Source organism: Petaurus breviceps, unplaced genomic scaffold, assembly GCF_028583685.1.
Source record: "Petaurus breviceps papuanus isolate PSGF00001 unplaced genomic scaffold, PetGlider_PUasm1.0 91133, whole genome shotgun sequence".
Lineage (NCBI taxonomy): Eukaryota > Metazoa > Chordata > Mammalia > Diprotodontia > Petauridae > Petaurus > Petaurus breviceps.
In genome coordinates this window covers 8,357,142-8,375,102 of record NW_027187419.1, presented here as the reverse complement: position 1 = coordinate 8,375,102, position 17,961 = coordinate 8,357,142, and the positions used below count along the sequence as shown (strand labels likewise).

Below are 17,961 nucleotides of genomic sequence, written 5' to 3'. Positions count from 1 at the left end.
TCAATTGGCAGACACACTACTTGATATTAAAATGTATTTTACAGAAATAATTATTTTTTTAAAAAAACTGTTTGGCACTAGAAAAGAATAGAAAAAGAAGAACAGCGAAACAGGATAGAGAATTGAAAAAGAGAGATCATGCTTTAAAAACACTGGGGAATAAAATCATTATTCAATTTTTAAAAACTGGGAAAACTTAGTAGCATACTGTATGGTTTTTTTTTTAATTGATTTGGAACCATACTTCACACCATGTACCAGAATCAACCCAAGCTGAATCAGTGATCTAAATATTAAATAGCAAATTATATAAAAAAGAATATTATAACTATCTCAACTTGCAGAGGTGAAATACTTTCATCAATCAAACAGAAGAATTAGAAACAAAAATCAATGGGTTTAACTATATAAAGACAAATGGATTTTGCACAACAAAAACAATATCAAATTAAGAGAAAAAGTCATTTAGGGAAAAATATTTGCAGTAAATATATCAAAAGATGGTCAAGACATGAAATGGTCAATGACATTAAGAATCTATAGGAAACTGGCAGTTATTTATTATACACACTCCCCATTGGGAAAATAATCAAAGGATATTATAACCAGATACCTCAGAAGGAAGGAAATAGAAACTGTTAATAATCCCCTGAAGAAGTACTCAGATTCCTTAATAATCAGAGCCATACATATCAAAATAACCTTAAGATGTCACCTTATACCTACCAACATAGCAAAAAATACCCCCCCCCAAATGAAGATAAACCCATTGTTTATGGAGCTATGGGGAAACAGGCACTTAGATATTATTGGTAGGATTGAATACTGTTGAAAACTTTGGAGAACAATATGGCAGTATGTCATTGGTCACAAATCTGTTCATACCTTTAGACCCATCAGCCCCATTGTTAAGACTTTATCACAAGAACATCATAAAAATAACAAAGGACCTATCTGTGAAAAAATATCCATAGCTTCTCCATCTACAATAGCAAAAAAAAAATGGAAATAACCCATATTCCAGCAATTGGATAATGGTGGATATATAGTATTGCATATTAATGTAATTAATAGATTTTCATGATGCAACAAAATGATAAATATTAAATATGCAAAGAAATTTGAAAAGGCTAGTATGAAGTGAATAAAGGAATGGGAAAAAACAAGGCTACAGTGAGATGTGGAATTTGGAGGTTTTGAAGGGAACAGAAAGAAAGCTTTTTCTTTGCTTCTTACTGTTTATTAATTCTTTTGATTTTCTCTTTGTAAAAACTAGGGGCTTGGGAGTAATATTTTTCCCCTTGTTTTGACCTGCCTATTTTATTGCTTATTTTTGTTGACATTTATTAAATTTCCAATTTTAAAAGGCCTTTTTAATGAAAAAACTTAATTAGAAAAAAAACAGGAAATTTTTTAATCTCCTATTTACTCCCAAAGTAAGAGCCTTGAAGATGGTCTATGATGATGTCAACCTTCTTGCAAAGAGGTTGTGGCAAATGTCCAGTGATTGATTGTGACACATTGAGTCTAAAGTCTGTCCATGTTATTTATCTCAACTTATCCCTCATCCTATGGCATGGTCTGGAACTGCCTTAATTTCAGTTCCCTGGAGCTTGATGAGAAAGCCCAGGCTGGAGCTTTTGCAGCATCATCTCCTGTGTGGCTTTATAGTTTATCTCCTTTCCTGTAGGAATTGGTATGTGGATGAGCCTTCCTGTGGAAGTGAGGTCTGTGTTGTTATGTACCACCAGCCATCAGCCCCAGTGGGCATTGGAGGCCCCTACATGTCTCAGTGGAATGATGACAGATGCAACATGAAGAACAATTTCATCTGCAAATATTCTGAGGGTAATGATTCACTACATAAATCATGCATCAAAGTTTCCAACCTCTTCCCTTATTTCAGAGGCAATGAACGTTAGTGGGAATTTGCATTTGTTAAGTAGATTCTTAGAATACTTGTTCTAAAAAGCCAGAATTTTCAGCTTTTTGGAATATGAGAGAGACAGAGACAGGGGGAGAGAGAAACTGAGACAGACAAAAAGACAGAGAAAGAGAAAGAGAGAAAGTAACTATACATTTTAGTTGAAAGGTATCAAGTGTCAAGAAATACAAAATCAAGAAATATCAAGAAAAGTATCAAGAAATACTAACAGTTAACCAAGAAGAAGGGAGAGGTGCAGCTAGGTTGTGCTGTGAATAGAGCTCTGGCCCTGGAGTCAGGAGGACCTGAGTTTAAATCTGGCCTCAGACACTTAACACTAGCTGTGTGACCTTGAGCAAGTCATTTAACCCCAATTGTCCTGCCCTCCACCTTCCAGAACAAAAAGAAGGGAGAGAGGGGGGAAAAAGAAGTGGAGGAGGGAGAGCACAAAGTGACCCCAGCTGGTAAGGAAATGTAGTGGTAGACTGCCATTGAACAGTATGTGAAGGACTATAATAACCATCACATCAAGTCAACAAGCATTTATTAAGGGCCTATAACACCAGACTTGAGCCAAAAGTAGATGGCCACAAACTTGGCTTGTTCCAGATGTGAGTTTTAGAAAAAGAAGAATTGTAAGGGGTGTATATTTTTCTCTCCTGCAAAGCATCAAATGTAATAAAAACAGATTGTTTTCTATGTCTGTTTCTGGATCCTCTCAGAAGTACTAAGAAAGCAAACCAAGAAGCAAAGAATTGAGGCAATAAATAGGTTTTATCTTGATTATGCTGGATAGAGGTAACAGGCATTATGGAAAGTGGAACTAAACATCCTACTCTACTCCTTAATAAGTATTTTGAATTAGATAAGTGTTTTGCTCCCAATTTTCTTTTAGAATTTTCTTTTTGAATTGGCTTATGGTGCCTGGACTTGTCAAACACTCCTACAGTTTCTGGCTTAGGTCCAAACTAGAAATGATTTTCAATCAGTCTTTTTCTCACCTCCAAAGCTGACTGCTTGGCCCCTATTTCACATTATTTCAAGACGGGGCTAGAATAGATTTTATTTGTTGGATCTAATTTGGGAGAAAAAATAATACCTTCATTTGAAGGGCATTTGAATTTATCTGCCTTTTGAACTCAAATTTTGCTTTCAAGTTGTTTTTCTCTTTTTTCAAGTTGTATTCACCTTCGGAGATGGAGATGATTCTCTAGTGACCCTCATACCCTACACATCCAATTTGTTCCTGTCACTCATGCCACAGAGAAAAGAAATGCCTCTAGATAATAATACTCCTAGGTCCAACTGGAATTTTCTTGTTTAAAATTTGATCTGCTTTAAACTTTTTGGGGGGCAGACGGGGCCATGTTGTTTAGATCTGGGGGTTTTTTTAGTGTTTTAGGAATTTGTCTTTTTTTCTAAGTTTCCTCTTTTTCTTAGTCCCTGAGCATGCTTTTTGTACCAGCTTTTCTAAAAAGCATGGTTATTTTTTTAACTTTTGCCTCTTCAATTTTACTTACTTTCCACAAAATCTCTACCTAGACTTTTTTTTCTCTTCTCTCCTTCCTACTTCATAATTTCCAGCTCACTCAAGAGAAGTCTCTTTTTCCCCATTTTCTGGGTTCCCTTCAGCATAAAAATTATGCACATTAGAAATCCCTTCCTATTCTTTGAAAGCATCACAGTGTTGTGGAACCAGGGCCAGAGTTGAAGCCTGGAGGCCTAGGTTCCAACATTTCTTCAGTATGTGAGGTTGAGCCAATCATTTAAGGCAGTCTTAGTTTCGTTCTTTGCAAACGGGAGCTAATAATATGTTTACTATCTACCTCAGGGCGTTGTCCTGAGGAAAGGTTTCCATCAACTTTAAAGTGCTGCATAAGTGTGTTTTTATTAGTATTTCTGGGACTCTCCAGGCTAATTTGGCCACCCCATCTTCAAGGAAAAGTTGGTGTGTAGCAGAGAATATGGCATTTAATGGGTTCCATCCCCCCAAGAGATATGTCAGTTCTGTGTGTCTATGTATATCCATATATGTTAAGATAGTTAGGCATAAAAAAAAGTCATTTTTCATTTTCTACCATTTCTCAATGGTGCCTGAGTCTGAGCATAATTATTATTGTAGCCTTATGGTCTAGCCAAGGGTACACTGAACTCCTAAATTCAGTGTTTGTTATTATTTAAAATTATATCAGATCATAGAATTTAGAGCTGAAAAGGACCATCAGTCCAAACCCTTTACAGGTGAGGAAACTGAGTGTCACAGTAATGAAGTGAGTTGGCCAAGGACACACAAGCAGCCTGGTGCAATGGATGGGGCACTGGACTTCAGGTCATAAAGAACTGAATTCAAGTCTCACTTCAGGGACTTCCGAGCAATGTGACCATAGGCAAGTGACTTGAACACCTCAGTTTCCCCACCTGTAAAATGAGAGGGTTATACTCAATGGGCATTAAGGTTCTTCCTAAATCTGTGATCCTATGATAGCAGAACTGGGACTCTTTCTGCTGTCCCAGAAGTTATAAGCAGGAGGAAGTTCTTTTGTTTTGTTCTAATTGATTTCACCTAGATGACGTGGAAAGTGAATCTTGTTCTGCTTTATTTTCTTCAGAGAAACCAATACTGGCAGCTACTTCTGTGATATGGAGTCATTTACCTGAAGGTAAGTTAGCAGACTCATTGAAGATGGATAGCATTTATAAAACCCTTTAAGTTTTGCAAAACACTTCTACAATATAACTTCATGTGATTTTCACAACCCTACGAAAAGAGGTGCTGTAATTATCCCCATTTTACAGATGAAGAGACTGAGGCCAAATGAGGTTAAGTGATTTGTCCAGAATCTAGTAAGCTTCTGGGGCAAGATTTGAACTCAGGTCTTCCTGACTCCAGGATTAGATCCACTGTGCCACTCAGCTGCTGTTATTTTGCTATAGAGCTATGAGCCCTCCTTTTTAGGATTCAAAACTAATTCTTCTTTGCAGTAGGCCAACTTGAAAGAAATACAACTCTTTTCATCCTGAAAAGGAATCATACCATCTTATGGGGGGCATTAGAATCCTAGGACCTAGTTTCAAATCCTGGCTCTTCTATGTACTAGCTTTGTGACCTTGAGAAAGTCATTTCTCTGGGTCTATTTCTCCATTAGTCAAATTACGCAGTTAGTCTAGATCAGAAGTAGCAAGCATGTAACTCACAACACTCCCCAATGAGGCCCAACCAGATTAAAATATAACTCAGAAATATTTAACCAAATAAGTAGAAAATACAATAAAACATAAATAATATTATGTTTTAAAACTAAGTCAACAAACAGCCCAAAGGGATCCTTATGTATGGTTTAAAAACCCCTGTTTCTTTTTTTTCCTTAATAGCATTTTATTTTATTTTTCCAATTAGATGTAAAGATAGTTTTCAATGTTCATTTTTGTAAAATTTTGAATTCCAGATTTTTCTCCCTCTCTCCTTTCCCCCCATTCCCCAAAACAGCAAGCAATCTGATATAGGTTATACATGTACAATCATGTTAAACATATTTCCACATTAGTCATGTTGTGCAAGAAGAATCAGAACAAAAGGGAAAAACCACGAGAAAGAAAAAACAACAAAAAAGGGAAAATAGTATGCTTCGATCCGCATTCAGACTCCATAGCTCTTTCTCTGGATATGGTTAGCATTCTCCATTACCAGTCTTTTGGAATTGTCTTGGCTCATTGCTTTGCTGAGAAGAGCTAAGTCTATCATAGTTAATCATATTTCTATCTGAGTTGGATGCCACTCATATAGATGATCTCCAAGGTCCCTTCCAGCTGTAAATCGATGGTCCAAACCAAGCAAACATTAACTTACCTCCTTCTGGTGCTCTTTGAATGCTTCTAAAAATACCAAATAACAGTTGAAAATATAATTGGTGTTGTTATCAGAAATTTATTCATAAATTTTGTATGTGGATCCCTTTGATGACACAAGATGGAAGCCAGAATGCCAACTCCAGATGCTTGAAATCATCACTAGCCAATACATGGGCCTTTCCACTTGCTCTACCTAGTGGCCTAGTATGTCATGGTCCAGGACTTAGAGCACTGCTTGGTTCTTAATAAATACTTATTGACTTATGGAATTTCAAACCTGATCTTGAAAACCTACAAACTCGGGAACTGCCCTTAAAAGCCTAGGCATCACAGAGTCTCTGCAGTGGCAAATTTAGCCTCCTACTTTCCTAAAACATTTTCTTGAAATGCAAAGGTGAAGTTGCTGTTGCTTCTTTGGTTTGCCTTTTTTTTTATTCTTAGCACTCTGCCCTGCTGGTAGTCAATAAAGATGGGTATGATCAGTGTGGAAAAGCACATTGACTCTGGAGTCATAGACCTGGGTTTGAACCCTGGCTGCATCCCATATTGTGTCATCTTGAACAAGTCCCTCCACTTTTCTAGGCTCTAGACCAGGGCTCCTTTCCAGGTCCCTCATCTGTTAAATGAAGTTATTGGACTAGGCAATCACTTCCAAGTTTTGTCTATTTTTAATCTTATGATATTATGATGAATCCCTGCCATTTTTCATGCTTTTAATTCTATATGTTTACCTAGGTGATAAAAGAGAGCCAGTAACTCCAACACCTCCAGAAAGATTCCTGAAAGAAGATTCCAATGGAACAGTTAGAGAAACCAAAGGTACACATCGGACTTTTCCTGGGGAAAAGTTAATGCTAGACTTCCCTCTGGTCACAGACCAGTCACAGACACATTTACCAGTTTGTTTTTTCTATTCTTGCTTAAAAGTGGGACAGTAGCTTTCTCAACCCTAATTTTTGGGAGTTGGGGTTTATTCAAGCAGAGATGTCCTAAGGAAAATCAGAAAGACTGGACTGAAGAGGAGAGGCCAAGATGGCAAATATATCTTCTGGGGATATGTACATAGAGGAGGTGGGCAAACATATAGATGTAGACAAGTAAGAATTAGAGGGCCCAAGAATGAGGACTTCTCTGGGCCTGTTTATTTATTTGTCAAATTAAGGAGTTGGTCTGCATCAGAGTATGTGGCCCATGACACTCCCAAGTGATACCCAACCAGATTAAAATGTAACTGAGAAATATTTAACAAAATAAGTAAAAATACAATAAAACATAAAGAACACATGCAATAATATAATATATAAATAATTATATATTTATATAATATATAAATATTCTATTTTATTATACATAATATATAAATAATTATAATGTATAATATAAATAATATATTTTAAAGAAAATTACATGCTAGGGGACAGCTAGTAGCCCTTGGCATCCTCAATATTAGCATTGATCATGGTTCACCTCTTATCTGGACTATTACAACAGGCCCAGAACTGGTCTCCCTGCTTCTAGTGTCTCTCTCTGGCTTCTCTCTACCTCATCTTCCTCAACTCTCAGGACTTCCATCTTCATTTCACTTTGGCAACATATAAGAGTAGTTACACCTCATACCTCACCATCACTTAAAGCTCCTCCACTTCCAAGATTCTGAACTCTGAAATCCCCGCTGACCACAACTTCACATCCTCCCTCTTCTCCTATAGTTTCATTTCTCCTGTCCTCATCATCAGGACATCATTGGGACCTGATCACCACCCACTCCCCCTGTCCAAGCTGGACCACTAGCTCTTCCCCAATCTGCTTTTGTCTCTTGCTTCCTTACATTTGTGAAGATTGTCTCACCTTCCTGGAGGTGACTGCCTCCACATTTCCATCCTTAAAGTCTTTCTTTTCCTTTTAGAACCAGTTTGATTGCCATTTCCTTTACCAGCCTTCCCTGATTCCCTCCCTCTCCAACCTTTTATCTGTCTTTGGCTTCCGGAAGCTTTAACTTTAATTTCATAGTTAACATATCCTAAATTGTATGGTGATTATTTGTGTGAATATCTTGTCCCTCTACCACTGTCAATCCCTCTATCAATCCCTTGTCAGTCCCACTGTCAATTCCACAAATGTTCATCAACTAGCTATTATCATTCAACCTTTATTAAGTGCTTATATATGCCAGGGCATTTCCTAAGTGATAGGAATACCAAAAAAAAAAAAAAGGCAAAAAGGGAACCCATCTTCTGATGTGCAAGGTACCATGACAAGTAGACCCTGGTGATATAAATGCAACAATGAAAGAGTGCCTGCCTTCAAGGAGCTTATATTCAAGTGGAGAAAGATAACATACCTTGTAACTTAAGGAGAGACAGAGAGAGACACAGACAGAATGATAGACAGAAAGAGACACTGAGATAGACACAGAGAGAATATATATTAACAACTCAAAAAAGCATGGAAGCTTCACAAAGGAGATGGCCCTTGAGCTAACATTTGTAGAAAGATAACAGTTCTGAGGCGTAGAAAGAAAGAGGGGATGCACTCTGGGTGCATGGATGGTCTGTGCGTGCGCTGAGGCAGAAGATGAAATATTAGGGAGTCCCTGTTGCCCGGCAAGGAAAGCAATATGCAATAAGCCTGGAAAGATACTTTGATACAGACTCAACTTCATCTGAAATATCTGGCTGAGGAGTTTGTATTTTATCCTAGAATCAGTAAGGAGCAAGTGAAGATTTTTAAGCCAGGGCCATGGCATGATCAGACCCAGGCCTTAGAAAGATGACATTGGCAGCTGTGGAGAGGAGAGATGTGAAAAGAGAGAGACTGGAAACAGGAAGACCAATTAGGGGCCTATTGTAGTAGCCCATCTAAGAGATGATGAACTCCTGATCCAGGCTAATGCTGTCTGGCAAGGTGGAGAGAAAGGGATAGAGATGAGAGATGCTGTGAGGTTAGATTCATTAAGACCTTAGCAACTGTTCAAATTTCACCCCTGTCCCATGTTGAATGTGTGATCTTGTATATGTCACTTAACTTCTCAGTATCCCCAGGCAATCCCCAAAGAAGATAAGAAATGATAGTACATTATAATATATAATTATATTCCCAAAGAATATGATAATAACAATATAATAACAAGTACTAATTTGCATTGGTCACCAGATTTTCCTCACTGAGAATTCCCTGTACCAATGAAATGACAGGTTTGGTCCACAAACAAGCAAACAAGACTCGGCAACTAATTAGCTTTAAGGAACTGGGGAAGGAGAGATGGCGAAGTTCTTAGGTTACTAATGTGAGTGACTAGGATAACAGTGGTACTCTTAATAGAAATACAGTTGTTTGGAGGAAGGATGTATTAAGGGAATAATATATTCCATTTTAGGCATGTTGGGATTGAGACACCCACACAGATGTTTTGAGCTAGGTGGCGCAGTGAATAGAGCACCGGCCCTGGAGTCAGGAGGACCTGAGTTCAAATCCAGCCTCAGACACTTAACACAAAAACTAGACATGTGACCTTGGGCAAGTCACTTAACCCCAGTTGCCCTCCAAAAAGCAAAATACATACATATGTGTGTGTGTGTATGTGTGTGTGTGTGTATACATAAACTAGAATTCAGGAGAGAGATTAGGCCTGAATATGTAAATTGAGTAGCAATGATACTTGAAGCCATGGGCTCAGATGAGATTACCAAGGGAAAAAGTTCATAGAAAAGAAAGAAGAGGACCCAAGACAAAAAGAACCACTTAGTGGCATTAACCTCCATAATCACCACCGCTAACTTTAATACCAAGCTCTTTATCTTAGAAATATTTAGAAGGTACAACAATTTAGAATATGTATCCCAAGTTCTCTTCCTTCACAGTAGTGACACCAACACTTCTAGTTTTCTAAAATTTGAATTTTTCTTGCAGATGCCTCCCATCTGTATTCTTATGAGTGTCAGCTCACCAAATGTCACCTGCTTTTGAAGGGAAAGTGAGGGGAGATAAAGATGGGCCCTCTCCTCCCCAGAAATCTGTTTATTGTAAAACTAACAAAACAGAAAGAGAACTTGGATATTGTCATTTCAGAGAGTGCATATAGCAATGACGGCATGCAGATAACACAGTCAGGAAAGACAACCAACAATTTGGATTAATACAGTCAAGATCCAAACAGGTCTTGATGGAACAGAATATTGGGCTGAATTTAACAAAATGAAAATTATGAGGGGTAAATGTGGCAGCAAAGAGTAACAGACAGATAGATGTCCCTACAGTCAGAAGGCCTGAACTTCCGTCCTCCCCCTGGCACACATTAACTATAAACCTTAGGCAAGTGACTTAGCCTCTCAATTTTCCAGACAACCTTCTAAAATTATAAGTTGCAAAACTGTCTGTCTGCATTGATAGATCAAGTCTCCTCACCAGGACCCCCCCTAGACCAATGGTGTCACAGATGTGACTGAAAAGAAAATGTAGTTTCCCTCTTTCTAAGGTTTTTCCAACCTTCCTAAGATTGTTGTTATTCAGTAGCATTTGACTCTTTGTGACCCCCTTTGGGATTTTCTTGGAAAAGATACTGTAGGGGCTCGCCATTTCCTTCTCCAGCTCATTTTACAGATGAGGAAACTGAGGCAAACATGGTTAAGTGACTTGCTCAGAGTCACACAGTTAATAGGTGTCTGAGGTTATATTTGAACTCAAGATGAGTCTTCTTGACTCCAGGTCCAGCCCTCTATGTGCTATGGCGCCACCTAGCTGCCCTTTTCTAAGGTTAAACATTCCCAATTCCTTCAAACTGACTTGTGGTATCAAACTCAAATAGATGGCGGCCACTAATCCATACATAATATAATCCTTGTGGACCACATATTGATTTAGTTTTAAAATGCAATGTTCTCAACGTTTTATTATTTATTTATTTAATATCTATTATTAATTTTGTTAAATATTTCCCAATTACATTCTAATCTGGTTCAGGACCTTGTGTCTGCCACCCCTGCTCTAGACCATTCACCGTGCTGGTTGCCATCAGTTGGGTGAGTTTTTCCTCCAATCAAGCCTAAATGTATCCCTTTGCTCCTGGTTGTACCCTGGAGCCAAACAGAGTAAGTCTGATCCATCTTCCAAACACAACAGCCCCTCCAAAACCTGAAGACAGCTCTCAGGTACACGCTTCAGTGCTATAATTTAGGAAGGACATTAATAAACTGGAAAAGTTTTTCCAGAGAAGAACAACCAGGGTAATCAGGTCAACAAGCTTTTATTAAGTGCTTACTATATGCCAAGCACTGAAGATACAGGGAAAAGTAAAAATATTTCCTGCCCTCAAGAAACTCCTGTTCTAGTAGAGGAGACGTATGTAAACAGCTATGCACAAAAAAGACACATAAGCTGGAGTTAACCTCCGGGAAAAGGTACTAGAAGTGGGAGGTGGAAGAGGACTGTACAGCAGACATAGGATTTCAACTGAGTCTTGAAGGAAGCTGGGGAGGCCAGGAAGCAGAGACAAAGAGGGAGACCATGCATTCAAGGGATAGGGGACAGAGATCAAAAGAAGCACTGAGTTGAGAGAAGGAATGATAAGCATAAGGAGCAGCAAGAGCAGCCAGAATCACTGCACCATAGAGTATGTGGACCCTGGGAGGAGTAAGATGGAAGAAGACTGGAAAGGTAAGAAGGCGTAAGGTTGTGAAGGGCTTTAGTAGCCAAACAAAGGATTCTTTATTTGATCCTGGAATCAATAGGGAGTCACTGGAGTTTGCTGAGGAGGGGAGTAATATGATCAGACATGCATTAGGAAGATCACTTTGACAAGTGAATAAAGGATGGACTAGTGTAGAGAGAGACTTGAGACAGGCCAAGCAGAAGGCTATGGTGTAGTCTAGGTGTGAGGTACGGGCCTACACTAGGCTATTGTCTGTATGATGTAAGGAGGCAGATGTGGCAGATGTTAAAATGGCAGAACTTGGCAATAGATTGGATCTGGGGGGTGAGTGAGAGTGAGGAGTAGAGAATAACATCAGGGTTGTAAGATTGACTAGGAGGATAGTGGTAAAAAAATAAATAAATAAGGTTTGGGAGAAAGGTGATGAAGTTGGGGTTTTTTCCCCCTCTGGAGTTTAAGATTTCTTCCACAGATCCAATTCAAGACATCCAATAGGCAGTTGGAGATGAAAACTGTGGATCAGGAAAGAGGTTAGAGCTGGATAAACATACATAAGAATCATCTGCATAGAGATAATCATTGACTCTATGAAAGCTGATGAGTTCATCTAGTGATAATCTAGGGGAAGAAGAGAAGAAGGCCAAGGTCAGACCTTTAGAGAACATTTATGGTTAGCAGGTGTGGCCTGGATGAGAATCCAGTAAATTAGACTGAGGGGGACAGCCAGGTGTCACAGTGGATAGAGCACAGGGGGTAAAGAAAGATGAACACTGGGAAAAGGCTTTAATTGGCAATTAAGAGATCATTGATAGGGGCGGCTAGGTGGTGCAGTGAATAGAGCACCAGCCCTGGAGACAGGAGGACCTGAGTTCAAATGTGACCTCAGACACTTAATACCTAACTAGCTGTATGACCTTGGGCAAGTCACTTGCCCTCAATTGCCCTTCCCAAAAAAAAGAGATCATTGATAACTTTAGAAAAAGCAGTTCTGGTTGAATAATGAGGGTGGGAACTAGAATGTAGGGAGCTTAGAAGAGAGTAAAAGGAGAGGAAGCAGAACCACAAATTATAGACAACCTTTTAAGGAGTCTCACGTACAAAAGAGAGGAGACATCTAAAGGATGACAGCTCCTGGGCATGCTTTGATCAAGTGAGAGGTTTTTTAAGGATGAGGAAGACGTGAACTTGTTTGTAGTCAATAGGGAAATAGCCACTACACAGGGAGAGAGTAAGATTAGTGAGAGAGCAGGAGTGGTAGAGGGGGGAATCTGCTGGACAAGATGGGATAGAATGGCATCTCTTGTGCATGTAGAGGGTTTCACCTTAGCAAAGAGAAAGGACACCACTCATGTGGGACAGGATAGGGGAGGAGCAATGAAGAGGAAGGGGAGGGGGTAGAAAAAAGCAGCAAGCATTTATTGTTTACAATGTGCCAAGCACTGTGCTAAATGCTTTACAAGTGTTATGCCATATGAGGAGAGAGCTCTTGTTGAATGGCCTGAAGTTTCTCTGTGAAGTATAAGTCAAGCTTCTCAACTGAGAATTTGGTGGGGACGGAGTGCCACAGGAGGTCTGAAAGGGGATGAAAAGCTTTGGGACAACCACTGGTGAGTGAAAGAGTGAACTGAAGTGAAGCCCATGTTCGATGCGAATAGAATGAAAGGGGCCAAGAGTTTTAACTTGAAGAAGAGAGAACTTCAGGTATTTGGATGACTGTCATATGCAAGAGTCAAACAGCATGAGTTATTATATTTGACCCCAGAGAGCAGAACAAGGAGGAATAAGTAAAAATTACAAAGAGGCTAATTTGGGCTTGATGGAAAGAAAAACTTTCTAATAACTATGTATGCATGTGTGCATGTATATATACACATGTGCATACATATATACATACATGTGTATATAAAACACATGTATAAAACATATGTGTATAGTTTAACTTATATATGGAATTACTATGTGTACTATATATTTTATGTGTGTAATTAATATATACATGTGCATGTATACCTACACATATACATACACATTATGTGTGTTATATGGGTATGTGTGTATATCTATACATACACACCTGTGTGTATATTTACATATGTGTGAGTGTATAGGTATATGGAATTGGATCCCTCAGGAGGTCATGGACCTCGCCCTTATTGGGAGTCTTCAGGCTGAATGACCATTAATCAAGTACGTCTTAGAGAGGATTCTTTTTCAGTTGTGGTTTAAGCTAGATGACTACTAAGGTCCCTTCCTGAAATTTTGTGAAAGACCTTTCTTTTTTCTTAAAGAACACACCAAATTTACAAATATTGTTCATGTATATTCATCTCTCCAGGGTCTGAGTTGAATCTTGCCTACATCCTTATTCCCAGCATTCCCCTCTTCCTTCTTCTGGTGGTTACCACAGTCATATGTTGGTTATGGATCTGTGCAAGGAGGTAAGTACAATTATCATACTTGATGAAAGTGTGTGTGTGTTTACTACACAAAAGCACCCTTTCCCTACTTATCCTTGAAGTTTAAAAGTATCACTGGTTACTGAATAAAAAGCTTACTCCAGAATACACCATTCCACATTTGAAAACAAATCCTCAAGTGTACTCCAAGAAGCCAATGAGCTAAGAATTGTTTTCATTAACTGGGATCATGATAGTTCTCTCTTTTTTCCCCTTTGTATTAAGTTTTGTCTCCCTGATGTGATTATATGTTCCTTTAAAGCAATTACAGTGATATAAATTTCTTTGGTATCCTCACAGTGGCTTCTACAATTCTTGATACATAATAATCAATGTATAGATAATGAATCAATTGGTATAGTAGCCAGCACATTAGCTTTAGAGTTGGTGGGCCATGGTTAAAATACTAATTCTACTACTTACTACCTACATGAAACTTGGACTAGACTAAATAATCTTTAAGGTTTCTTCCAACTCTGTATCTGTGATCCTAAGACTTATGAAAGATAACCCTTACACTAGTTTATGCCTCCTTAGCTGAAATGTAAACTCTTTACAGGAGTCATGTTTTATACCTCTTCCTATCTTCCACAATGCCTGGCCCAGTGCTAGGAGTATAGGAGGCAATAGATGAATTCTAAAGGAATGAATGAATGAATTGGTCATGCCAAAGCATGATCACAAAAATCTAACGCTAAAAAACACTTACTTCAAATGGAATCCCTGAAGTCCATTTGGAGTGGTTTCTTTTTTAATTGGGTATACAAGTCACAAAATAGTTAGCTTGATTTGTAGAGAATACTCTAATGATTATATTTTGATTACCCTATGACTATATTAGTGTAGTACAATTTTTCCAAGAGTCTACTCAGTGAGGAAAAGGTTATTTATTCCATTTGTCGGAGAGAAAATGGAGACTTGGGTTAGGGGATTTACTTTTTAGCTTCTTAACAAGATTAGCTTTATATGACTTTGTAAAGTTCTAGTAGAAGTCTTTACTTTAAAAGTCAATAAAGCAACTGAAATTAGACCTTTAGTTCCAAAAAAGAGTTCAGCATAAAAAAATGCACTTAATGTTTTCAAATTAATTATTCCACTATGATTTCCTATCATTTCCTCTATTTACCACTCTATCAGGATTCAGGCCTTGTGCATCTTATTTGAAGGGATATGATGCCTATCCTACATTTCCATCCCATATGAATCTTGTCTGTGAATAAATAAATATTTAGTAAGGATTTATTGTGGGCAAAGCACTGTGCTAAGTTCTAGATATGCAAGTAGAAGAACAAGACTGTCCCTGTTCTCATAGAGCTCACATACTTATAGAGTTAGATAATGCATATAGGAGATTTCAACTGCAAGTCAGATGGAACAGCCCAGTCATTCCTAGGGTACAGTGGCAAAGTAGAAGGGATAGATCTTCTATAGTGTCATTTCCATTGATAAAGTCGTATCCATTTCTGATGTTGAACCATTTGATAGTGCCAATAATTTTGGTGTCAAGAATTTTGTTTTCTGAGTTTCCAGTAGCTGTGGCTGCCTAGTAGGTTGGGGTATCAGTACCTACAAAGACAGGTTGCATATTTACAAAGGTTACCTCCCTGGAGGATTATTTCAGGGGCTGAGCCATAAAGAAGTGATCTGTAGAGGCTCCTGGGCACAGGACCCCAGGCTGTTTCCACTAGAGTCTTTGACCTGACTGGCACATACAAGAGCTGTCATTCTCTGAGATTGAGAATATGATACACAGTAATTTGGGGACTCTTGCAGCAATTATCTCTCCATAATTCCCAACCTCTCCCCTTCGACAGTTTTTTTCATGTAATTGAAATCTTGGGTTCATCCTCAAAATCACAATTGCCCTCAAATATACACCCATGCCAGCCCTCTGCCAGAGTGGCCTTTGGTGGAAGAACATAGCAACATCTCCTGTTGGACCAGAAATAATAAACTGGTTTACTTTATTTACAGGAAACGAGAGCAGACAGAGAGTACAAAGGAACCAAACATTTGGCCAGCTCCTCACAGAAGGAATAGTCCTGACCTGGAAGTTTATAATGTCATAAGAAAGCAAAGTGAAGCAGACTTAACTGAGCCTCGACCAGACCTGAAGAACATTTCATTCCGGTCCAGGTCTGGAGGAGCCACTCCCAATGACTTGTCTTGTGACTATGATAATATAGTAGTGAACGCCTCTGAGAGTGGCTTTGTGACTCTGGCGAGCATGGAAAGTGGGTTTGTGGCCAACGACATCTATGAACTATCCCCTGAGAGGATAGGGAGGAGCAAGGAGTCTGGCTGGGTGGAAAATGAAATCTATGGTTATTAGATAACCTGGGAAAATCTGAACTCACAACAAAGTAGAAAAGAAAGAGCAAAAAATGTTCCTACTTTGTATAAAACTGGCAGGACTGGAATAAGGCTGACACCTGACCACTCAGATGGACCTCCAGTCTCATGGATATGAGGACTCCCTCCAGCCCGGAAGATCTCAACTTAGCTGTGCTTGCCCATCCCGGGCAAGTGTTGCTCATGTCCTCACTTAAATCTTTCATAGCAGGTCCACCCAACAGGGCAGGGGCCTTTCTCTGGTTCTTTTGGTTTTGTAAGGATAGCAACAGAGCATGCAAACTGTGCATCAGCGACATAGCTCTGACTGTGTGACAGGCCCATTTTTTTTCCAGGCATACATTTTTCTGATAATATCTTTTGCATTGCTTCTTCTGCACAATTGCCTACTTGTCCTGTGTTGCAGCCTGCTCATGCCCACACCAAGTACTTCTCTGCTACCATTTTGGGCAATCCACAATTTCCATTTTTTGGATACTGTTGTACTCCATAACTCACAGCCATACAATACCACCAGGAGAATGTTGATGTTAAGAAGATGGGCCTTTGTTTCAGGGAAAAGCTCAGGGTCATTAAAATAATAGTGCAATTTTCCAAAGGCAATCCAGCCCATTCACCTCCCTTATTGGTCCCAGCTTATTTTCCAGTTGTGGCATCTGTCTGAGATACATCTACTTCTGGATGTCTTCTATAGACTGTCCATCCAACAAGTTATCATAATTCAGACAAAAGCCATTTTTATCTACTAGGTTTTTCCTGTATGGGTGGTTAACTCAAAGACTTAACATTCCAGACCTTGACAAAATCAGCAGAATGGCACCCATAATTGCAAGCATCTGGAGAAATTTATCATTTAAAAGGAATCCTTTTTTGATTTGTACTCTGCACTAAACATCCTCCATATTGGTGGCAAATACCTTGGGCAAGCATCAACTTCCTGGTTCATGCTTTGCTTGATATAAATTAGGGAGTCACTGAACAAAGTTATTTCTGATATTACAAATTTCAAGGAGTCTTGTATGAATTTGACAAATGCATGGTGCCTAGCATGAGAAAAATCAGTTCAGATGTGGAAACAATGAAGAGATTTCTTCCTGGTTGTCAAGATTTTGTTAGCTCCCCTGATCCCAGAGTCCCCTACCAGGGTAGGTCCCAACCTCATGTTAATCAGAGGGCAACAATGGTGGTGATAAATAGTGGAGGTTGGGAAATTTCCTTCTGGGTTATATTTTTGTGGCCCTGGAATATGGCACAAAAATTAATTGCACGTATACAATCATGAAAATACATTAGCTTGCTGTCTTTCTTATGTTTCCCAGGGCACATGTGGGAGTATCAGAAGCTGATTGTATGAAAGAATATTCCCTTATCTGTATATCCCACAGAACAAGAATGAAATAAAAGGTGAAAGAGATAACAAATTGGTCATTCTCTCTCTAGGTTTTCTCCAACCTTTGGCCTCAAAGGCTTTCTTTCTTCCTTTTACCATATTAGAAATATTCCAATATTCTGTAAACTTAGAGAAATCCAATCCATTGCTTCAAGGCCTTTCAGTTTTTCTTCTAAACCCTGTTCTACATTTTTAAATGTAACAACATATGTAGAGGTTAGAAACTTCTGTCCTAGAACTCTCAGTATCATGATTGTTTTATATAGATTTGGCCTAAGACCCAGAGGGTAGATCTGTGGTCTATTATTAATCATCTCCAATTCATAAGCATAAAAGGCATTAA

The 17,961-nt window shown here is 38.8% G+C and overlaps 1 protein-coding gene and 1 long non-coding RNA gene across 5 annotated transcripts in view; one reads left to right on the top strand and one right to left on the bottom strand.

The window, feature by feature from the left end:
- Positions 1–17,961, bottom strand: part of LOC138155375 (uncharacterized) — a 76,614-nt gene that overhangs the window by 10,278 nt on the left and 48,375 nt on the right. The gene's annotated exons all lie outside the window — the stretch shown is intronic.
- LAYN (layilin) overlaps positions 1–17,961 on the top strand; it is a 54,277-nt gene that overhangs the window by 10,830 nt on the left and 25,486 nt on the right. For 3 of the 4 annotated variants that reach the window (XM_069080589.1, XM_069080585.1, XM_069080586.1), the window contains 5 exons: positions 1,691–1,848; positions 4,534–4,584; positions 6,509–6,592; positions 13,756–13,858; positions 15,851–17,649. In XM_069080589.1, coding sequence (XP_068936690.1) covers positions 1,691–1,848; positions 4,534–4,584; positions 6,509–6,592; positions 13,756–13,858; positions 15,851–16,208 — 754 coding nt within the window. In that variant the 3' untranslated portion in view covers positions 16,209–17,649. Of the gene's footprint in view, positions 1–1,690; positions 1,849–4,533; positions 4,585–6,508; positions 6,593–13,755; positions 13,859–15,850; positions 17,650–17,961 lie in introns of those variants that run through there. The other variant, XM_069080587.1, reaches the window with a different exon arrangement.